The sequence below is a fragment of the Pseudonaja textilis genome, chromosome 1, assembly GCF_049901715.1.
Source record: "Pseudonaja textilis isolate UNSWEBS1 chromosome 1, rPseTex1.2, whole genome shotgun sequence".
In the NCBI taxonomy this organism is placed as follows: domain Eukaryota; kingdom Metazoa; phylum Chordata; class Lepidosauria; order Squamata; family Elapidae; genus Pseudonaja; species Pseudonaja textilis.
In genome coordinates this window covers 234587109-234597116 of record NC_141990.1, presented here as the reverse complement: position 1 = coordinate 234597116, position 10008 = coordinate 234587109, and the positions used below count along the sequence as shown (strand labels likewise).

The 10008-nt window shown below is 36.6% G+C and overlaps 1 protein-coding gene across 1 annotated transcript; it reads right to left on the bottom strand.

The window, feature by feature from the left end:
• Nucleotides 1-1345: 1345 nt before the first annotated feature.
• TNNI2 (troponin I2, fast skeletal type) lies at nucleotides 1346-6779 on the bottom strand. Its single transcript, XM_026706582.2, has 4 exons — nucleotides 6656-6779; nucleotides 4514-4603; nucleotides 3358-3534; nucleotides 1346-1737 (listed from the first exon to the last, which is right to left on the bottom strand). The coding sequence occupies exons 1-4, from the start codon at nucleotides 6776-6778 to the stop codon at nucleotides 1642-1644; spliced, it is 486 nt and encodes a 161-aa protein (XP_026562367.2). The 5' UTR covers nucleotide 6779; the 3' UTR covers nucleotides 1346-1641.
• Nucleotides 6780-10008: the final 3229 nt, after the last annotated feature.

The following is a 10008-nucleotide window of genomic DNA, read 5'->3' as shown; positions in this document are numbered from 1 at the left end:
CCTGTGTCTTTAAATAATTTCCTTCTGATAATGTAGGCAAGCGATCCCCAAACTTGGCAACTTCAAGACTTGTGGACTTCAACTTTCAGAATTGTGAGAGTTGAAGTCCACAAGTCTTAAAGTTGCCAAGTTTGAAGACCTCTGATTACCCAATTGGGTGACAATCTTACAAACCTGTATGAGAAGAAGCATTTGAATGTTAAACTATTTCGGATTTAGGGTAAATAATATTTATACTTTGAAATGAAGTCACAAGGGAGAAGAAGTAAATGAGGTTCTTGCAAAGGTGATGCATTTGATTATACTTGCCAGAATCCCAGCAGTCATACTCTTACATTTTCAAATCATTATCAAGAAAAGGCTCACAGAAAGCATCCTTCAGTAAACCAGCTGGGAAATTATTAGAGCATGGATGACTGTTGCAAAATTATTCCTGTCCGGAGTTGGCTATCTCCTGACAAACCAGGCGACGTTAATAAAAGCATTTAACACTGCTAAGGTCACCTGGTTCTCTGGCAACAAAGCTGGGTCTAGAAACTGCTCCCAGCTGTTGATCTGCTGTCTTAAGAAGTAATACAACCTACTCAAAATATATTGTGTACGTGTGTGTATACACATATATACATACTGCAGACTTAATCTAGCCATAAAACCTCTGCCTTCTCACTTTATCCAGGCATCTTCACATCTCCCTTTATCCAGATGATAGAAAGAAATGATATTTGAAAGATACACACTCTGAACCACATGGAAATTTGCCCAAGAGATGATTGCTGAATGAAATATTGGGATATTACCCGTCATGCTGTTCCTTGTTAACCCCTTTGAATTGATCCAGAAGAATGGAGAAATGAAGCAACCAATCATCATCCTAATGCCGGAGCAAAATAGGTGCCAGTTTGTTCTGACTATTCTCAGTGCTGGCACTTGTTCAGTCTACTCCTGTGGACTTGCTTCCCAAAGGAGAAGAATTGTTCCTTTAATATGTGAATGCATCTGAGAAACTATACCCCCATTCATGAACAATTCCTGTCATTTTTATGATCATCCCGTTGACACCTACAATTATCCTCCATATTTCAGAAACATTTTATCATTTGCCAAAAGATTTAGTCCAAGAATAAATCTGAGCACAACAGCAACCTTGATGGCATTCAGCTTTGGATATATTTCTCAGTGGTACAGTTAATTTCCTGATGAGTTTTTTATGTTGTTTTGCTAAACATCAAAGGTAATTTCTATCTATCAGAAATTTATATACAATTCCCCTATTAGGAAATCAAAGCCCGTGTGTGACACACAGCCCTTTCATGCCTTGATTTCCCAAATCTTAAGATAGCAGCCATACTTTCAAAGCTTTATTTACATCAGTTTTACTTCACATTGCAACACCAGATCCTACCAAATGACAAGAGTTAATGAAGCTCATGCAACTACCTTTGTTGTAATATGTATTTAAAGATCTCATGACCTAATACCCAGAAATAAAAAGGGGTCAGGCAGCAGGTAGGTTCTGTATGATGGACTGCACTATGAATGCAACTGTGGCATGAGGAAAGTCATCCGAAACTCAGCGCTGTAAAGGTTTGCAGAAGATTTGGATAGGTATTAGAACTGGATGGTAGAGTTGAGCAGATCTTATTACTCGCCACCTTCAAACATCTTCTTCCTGCCCTCCATTCCAGACTTTTCCTCAATGTTTTTCCTCCAGTCACCCACATCACGCAGGTCCTTCTCCTATGGAAAGACAGGAGATAAAATGTTATGTTTGGATAGTGCCTTTAATAGGGCTCATGCAGGGGGCAATCCTTGCCTTATTGATATGATGTCCCCTGGACAGAAAAACCCTTTGTTCACTCACAGATGATTGCCAAGTGTGCTAATATTTATTGTGGTGGTTCACAAGTTTTCATCAAGAAATCTGGAAGCTTACCAACAACATTTCAAAAGAATGAAATGTTCAATAGACAGTAAATTGGAAAGAAATGAAAATTGCCTACCCTGCTGAGAACTCCATAGTATTTTGGATATATTACAGTCAGAAAGCCCATTTTTACCGTCACTGACTTCATTTACAAACTTTAATAAGTCATAGTTTGTTTAATGAACTGCTATGGTTCATACAATGCACTAAACTATATATTATTCTTTACGTACCACAATGGTTGAGTTCACTCATTATAGTGGTAAAGCTGCAAGCTGAATGTCTTGTCTTCCAGTTCTCTTATAACACCATTTTTGAAATCTTCACTATTAGAGGTCTTTTAAAAATATTTGATATCTATTTATGTATCTATCTATCCATCCATCTGTCATCTATCTATCATCTATGTCCACCTATAATCTAGTGTCCTTGTGTTCAATATGTTATGACACAAATTGTGGCTGCTGCCACTCTAAAAATCTGCATGACAAGCTTCCTGGGTACAATCTGGAAAACTCATGGGGAGACTTTCTTGGAACGAAGGATCTATCATTTCTGGTGGAACCTAAAACAATTATTAATATCTAATTTTAATGTGTGTTTCACTTATTTTAATAACATTATTCTTCTAGCAGGAAGCCATAAATGACAATTAGGCAGGAGGAGGAGTTGAAAATTTTTAAAAAAAGGATTATATTAACAATGACCTCTATTTTAAATTTTAAGTCATTTAGTGTATTAAGTATTTCATTTTTTTGCAGGGTAGTCCAATATTGTCAAATACTTAGGGAGTATGATTGGCCTTACTTAGACAGCATTGGATTCTACTTTGACCTTGATTTGAAAGACTTCCCTAATCTCATGCATATCCAAATATAGCTTACAACTTACACCTTCAGTATTGGAACATAGAATAACAAGGTTGAAAGGGACCTTAGAGGTTTTCTAGTCCAATCCCCTGCCCATGACATGAGACACTATACCATTCTGGACAAACGACTGTCCAGTTTTTTCTTGCAAACCTCCAGTGATGGAGTACCCACAGCTTCTGGAATCAAGCCGTCACACTGATTAATTAAGTGTCAGGGAAATTCTCCTTAGTTCTAGGTTGGACCTCTATTTAATCATCTTCCACTTGTCCTGCCCTCAGGTGCTTTGAAGAATAGGTTAACCCCCACTCCCCCTTTTCTCTGTGACAGCCCTCAAATACTGAAAGACAGCTACCGTATCACTCTGATTCCTTGTCTTTATTACAGACCCATTTTCCTCAAATATTAGACTGAACAACTAAGGGCAAATATGGAGGATGATAGATGGCCAAGCATAGGTTTAACATACCCAAGCCATCAAAATACTTGGTAGTTGCAGTGAAATTCTTGACAGAGGCATTTAGCCAAGCCACGGAAACTACTACTTTTCAACTATCTAGGTACCTTTTCAGTGTCTTCCTTCTTGACTTGCTTCAGATTAGCTCTAAGATCCATGCAGACTTTGTGTTTGGAACCCAGAAGGGCCCTCAGCATAGCGTCAGCAGACATACGGACTCTACGCAGGGGTGGCCTCTTGAATTTGCCCCTCAGGTCAAACAGTTTCTGGCTCAAATCTTCAAGCTACAGTCAGAAAGAGGTGAAAATACCTGAATGATGAGACCAAAGCCAAGAATGGCGAAGGAAGGCAAAATCAAATTGTAAACAAAGAGGTGCCTGAAGAATCAAATTCATAGTCAGAAGAGAATCTGACTAAAGGTAGGTATATTGAAACTGTAAAAGAAAGTGCTTGTGAACACAAATGGAAAATAATGCTAGAAGTATTACAGAAAATCATACACAGGTAGTTCTGCATCTGCTGAAATAAAATGCAGAGCCCCTGACTTTGCACCTTAACCTCAAATATCTCCTTTATAATCCTGTGCTTGGAATTTAATTATTCTCTTCAAATATGCTCACAATTAATCTGCCTATTATAAAAAGGCTTGGACTATTTTCTCATGGCTTTTTCTCTGGGTTAGCCATTTTGCTTCTGTGTATTTTTTGTAACTAGAATTCTACCATACTTTGTTTTTTGCCATTGATGTGGATGCCTATATTCTGAGTGCTTTCCTATCCCACTTACATTTATTAAGTGTACACAATATTCATCTTAAATGTTTACTAAAACAGAAAATGTGAGCAGTGAAGATACAGTTTATCTAGCAATACCAGTCCACTATTTTTTTCTCTCTTCAATTTTTCAAAGTTAGCTGTGATGTCAAATGCCTACACTATTTTGAGCAAATGAAAGTCTCTAAAAAGTCAAGTAGTCCAATCCATGTGTCCAATCCATTTGTATACTATGTGTGTTATAATACAGATTAAAAGGGGTGTGGCTTTAATTGCACCTTTTGATTGTACCTATTTTATTTTTCAATCCTACTCCCCATGGCCACCTTCCAGCATGCTGGTCTTCATAAAATACACATTTGTTGTATTTCTTTATGAGCTGAAAATTTCAACCCACTTGGACACAAATGTTTAGAAATTGCCTACCCAATCAATAGAGCATATGTATGGATGCTGTATCATATATATGCTCTGTAATTAAGATAATTACCTCTTTGGTAGTTTTCTGTAATTTAACTTCTGTGTCGTATCTTTCCTCATCAACTTGCTCTACCTTAGCATGAAGTTTTTTGCAGAGTTCCTGTTGAGAAACACCAAGTGATTATTAAAGGATGTTGCTTAAACTTACTTAACTCCCCCTCCCAAAAAAAAGCTTTTCTAATTCTTCTTCTGCAGGCTTGTTTTTGATAGATGATATGTCTAGATATGCCGTTTCAGAATTACTGAGTCTGTTCCACATCTTTATTTATTTTTTATTCTTGGAATTAAGTAAAAATACCTTTCATAAGCCAAGTAAAATAATATGATTATGGAGAAAGAGATAAAGTGAATTGGTCCTGTATCACAACGAAAAACTTAAGGTATACCAAGCCAACAGTGTCTTCAGGGATGGGGTATATGTCTGTATAGCCCAGGTACATAAACATTTAACCTAAACTATTCATCTTTTGAAATGATGTGACATAGTTAACTGTCAAGACAATTAGGTGCCTAAAGATGTTTAGGTGTAAAGCAGATATATTTACATAGCATGAACTTCCCAGGAAGAAAAGTAAGGCATAAATACAATTAATAAATGATGGATTTCCCTGTTACTTTGTGGTCACTGCTTTGGTTTTTTTTTTTTTTCAAGGTCATTTAACTGCTGGCTTGGCTGAAGAAGAAGCAGAGGAGCTGTCTTTCAGAAATTCCTTTGTTATTACTTTGAGATTCAGATACCACCAAATAAATAAATAAATAAATAAATAAATTTTAAAAAAAAATCACATGAGATCTGAACACAACAGGACATTAGGGGGAAATGAATATAACTTCTTTTTAAAAGCAGAAGTCCTCAATCAAGGAAAGAAATGGGAGGACATGATTCATAAAAGTATGAAGTGCTGTAACCCAATGTCTCACTGTAATTGTACCTGTAACCTATAAGCAATAATAGAGATATAGTCTAAAATAAGAACACACAACTTCAAACAGCAACCCCCTCCCAAAGCTTTGGATATGTCACTACATCTCCAAAATCTGGAATATTCATGTTAATTCTAGTTAATGTAAACAAAGGTATCCATGAAGATATGATTTTTAAAAATCGTGTCCACAAGTTGGGATCAAATTATCATGTGTTACATATTTTTAAATCACATCCTGCAGACAGCCCTGTATATAAGTTTAATTTCTCAAATCTAGTTTTGACCTAACATCACCAATATTTTGGAGTTAGGTTTTTGGTTTGCAGCTCATGGACCAAAAGGGCTTTGTACATCTTTAGCTCAAAGTATTCTTCATCACTGGTTCTCCTACAGTAAGCAGTTTCCTCAGCAAACTGCAATGGGATCAAAATGCAATATTAGCATATTGACCTTCTCACATAAATGCTGCCCTGAGATACTTACTATCTGACCCCTAACACAAGCATATAAGTTTTAATCTTTTTATTTATTTTTTTATTTTTATTTGTCAATCACTTATAAGATAATAGGTATAAGTATATACATAGTTATGAATACATGAAATGGGTACATATAAGAAAAATAAAAGAAACAGTAGGACAGGGATGGTAGGCATGTTGGTGCGTTTATGCAGGCCCCCTACAGACCTCTTAGGAAAGGGGTGAGGTCAATAGCAGACAGTCTAAGGTTAAAGTTTTGGGGGTTTGGTGAAGAAACCACAGAATCAGGTAGAGTATTCCAGATGTTGACCACTCTGTTGCTGAAGTTGTATTTCCTGCAATCAAGTTTGGTGCGATTAACCTTGAGTTTGTATCTATTGTGTGCTCTTGTGTTGTTATGGTTGAAGCTGAAGCATTCATTGACAGGTAAGTCATTGCAATGTATGATTTTATATACTATACTTAGATCAGACCGAAGACAGTGTAATTCAAGGTTTTCTAGGTCTAGAATTTCAAGTCTTTGGGCAATAATCATTTGTCTCCTCTCCACGGACAGTCAGGCCTAGACCTATAGTATCACATAAGCCAATTATTTATATTTGGGGTTGATGGGTCTTTACAGTTTCAAAAATCTAATGTGGAAAGAAACTTAACTGTCAGATCAAATCAGCAAATCAACTAATGCCTTACACATGAAGTTAAATGTTCCTGTTCTCACATAAGAGATGGAAGGGATGAACTCATTACCTGCAGTTCTTGCATGGAACTTGGCAAGTGCAGAGGTGGACAGTGTTCTGCAAGATATTCGGCTTTTTCACGTTCCTTAGCTGCAGCTTCTTTTTCGAGTTCAGTCGCAGCAATCTGGAGCATAACACTCTGGAAGATAATTGGAAGAAGCAAAATTACATTGGCAGAAGAAGAATTTGTCAAGGAAGAGAGAAAGGGATATAGTTATTCCTGAAACAACAATCATTTCTGCTAACATCAAAATAAAGAGCAGGGCTTAGAAAATAGCACAGAACAGTCAGTATAGTGGTCCTTTACAGTGGTGGGATTCAAAAAAATTTTACTACCGGTTCTGTGGGCATGGCTTGGTGGGCATGGCATGGCTTGGTAGGTGTAGCTTGGTGGGATATTGTAAAATCCCATTCCCTCCCCACCCCACTAACATGCTTTCTAGCTCTGTTCTCCTGTGCAGGGTAAAAAAAGAAGACCCAGCCAATCAGGTGGGACTTGGGAGTCAGAGAATAGATGGGGGTGGGGCCAGTCAGAGGTGGTATTTGCTGGTTCTCTGAACTACTCAAAATTTCCTCTACCGGTTCTGCAGAACTGGTCAGAACCTACCAAATTCTACCTCTGGTCCTTTATCTAAGAAGTAAAATGTAGGACACAAATGGGAGATCTATGGCCTTTCAGATGCTACCAAAAACTACAGCTCCCAACAGCCATCAGCACTGGCCAAATTGGCTGGTTTGCTATTTCTGGTTCAACAAAATAAGAAGGCCATCATTTCTCCATTCCTATTTCTAGAATGTTCATTCCTGTTGAGGCTACACCATGAATTCGCAAACAGATTTTCAGCAAATCACAATCACTCAAGTCTCAATAGAAGGTGTTTAAAATTCAAAGTGTAATTATTCATGATTATTAACTATTTTCTTCCTTACTAGAGGTTAAGCACAATGTCCTTTAGTTCAGTGAAAGAACTATCCTGATCATGTAGAAAGATGGGATGAAAGTCTGATCGTAGTAACATAATGAATTTGCCCATAAGCAAAAAGCTTTTTCCAGTCACCAGTAGGTTACTGATCGTAGATTCTTTCCAGAGCATTTTCCTCCTGAAATTAATTTGATATCAGAAATGACCTCAAGAGAAAAATGTTGAAATGGGGTTCATGGAAGGTAAGGAAACAAAACTTCTTCCTTGTGTGTCCTCTTCTTTTAAATTTGGAGGGAAGTGGGGGGGGGGGAATGAAAATGGGCTAGAGCTGCATTTAAAGTATTGTCAGAATTGTCACTATCACAGCTAACAAGCAGCTCCTGTGCTTGAAAATGGGATGGAAATCTTAAACTCGAAACATTATTTGTTAATGAATGACAGCAGATATCTATATACATGTGAAATGTTCAGTCCAGTCTAGTTTTTTTTCTGTCTCATTCTTGGCAGATGCCCAGACATCATTTGGGAAGTATTTTGCTGGACATTCCAGAAGAGGAATGCTGCATGGCATAGGATTTTTTTACAATTACACACACACACACACACACACACACACACACACACACAGCCTGATGATGGCAGATGAGATTCTGCCGAAATGTTGCTACAACTTTAAAAGCTCAACTACAATGACATGGGAAAATACCCGAACAAAGCTGAATACCATATATATATTTGTATATGTATATATCTATACATACCTTGAGATGCTGCCGGCGGGCAGTGATAGCTCTCTTCCTTTTCTAAATTAGGAAAAGGAAAAAGAAGACTTTGAGTTTTTACAGTACCTTTTCCACAAGCACATTTTTGCATGCATATTTCCTTGAAATTTGACCACCCTTTTCATGTAAACATAAGATAATGTCACAAGAATAACATCCATAGTTGAAGTAGATGATAAACCCACTTCTCTTTTGTCCTGCCATTTGCTATTCAAAATTTTCTTTTCTTGGGCTTCCTTTCACAATTCAAAATGGTGAAAAGATTGGATTAATAGCCCCCACACTCTGGAGACAGGAAATATTAAAGTCAAATTTAGATTCCTATTAATATTGTCCTATTTCTACTCTTTTTTCAAATTAGCTAATATAGATGTCAAAATGTGTCCTTAAATTATATTAACTTAAGAACTTTAACTTTTACAAATTGACTTCTCTAGGCAACCATATATTTTGTCTCTAATGGTTTGGTGTAATGGGAATAGTTACTCATGTTTTGAATAGCTTCATGTGCTGCTTGTTGCACATTCATTTGAGGGCCTCCTATCCAAGTTAAGAACGTTTAAGAAATCTGATAAGGTCACAACCTCAGTTCAGCATCTGTCCTTCTGAAAGACTCAGTTCAATTTTAGTAAACTTTGATCAAATCTATCATTTGTAGTTATATGTTTGTTCTAAGTTGGCTGTTCCAGAAACCAATTGTGTAGCAGTTCTTCTTATGTACATATAATCCAATTCAGTACAGATCGGATTAAACAAAATAGAATGGAAGTTCTGAAGCTATTTTTTAAAAAGAAACCCTGTACATTAAGAGAATTAATTAAGTGCAGAACAAAAGAACTATTATATTGTCTGAATTATTAGATTGAGAACTCCTTTAGTTTGATCTCAGTGTAATATGTTCAGCCTGGAACACAAAAAGAGTTTGTTTATGCAAACCTGGACCACTGGTCCAGCTTGTTTAGCAGAGTTAATGTTAGGTTTTCAATTGGAATTTTCCAATTTCATCAGGAAGTGACAAGGATTGAATCATTAGATAGGAAATATTTAGGTCCAATTTAATTTCCATAAATTCTGGCACATTTGTACCCATGTATGTTTCATGTTATACAGAAATAGAGATAATTTTCCATAAATTGTGCTAATCATGTATTTAAGTTTTATAGTATAATTTCACTACTCTGGAAGTGAACATTTTTCTGACATTTTGGTCCAAAGAGAGTAATGGTTTAAGGAAATGTCCAGAACTGAATCCCAGGATGTTTTTGCATGCATACATATGCTCTACCAAAGAGTTATGACTCTCAGGCTAGGGCTTTTACAGTCATTGCTAAAGACCATGTGCACAAAAATTGAATCTACCAGGAAACTCTGTCAATCTGCAGTCTCTTGGTGAAAATTATATTTTTCCTATGAATGAAAAATTATATTTTTCCAATGCAGTCAAGCATTGCAGTATTAATATCTGTTCGCTTGTTTGTGTTAACATACTGGTTTTCTTTACCGGTTTTAACTGGATATTTGAATGCATCTTACTATTTGGTATAATCTATTCAAGGTGAGAAGATTTGGAAGAAAAAATAACTAAACATGACTTTTTATGTCCCTTTCAACAACTCAATCCCTCCTGGTAATACATGAGCTTAGAAAAGTTGTTGGTC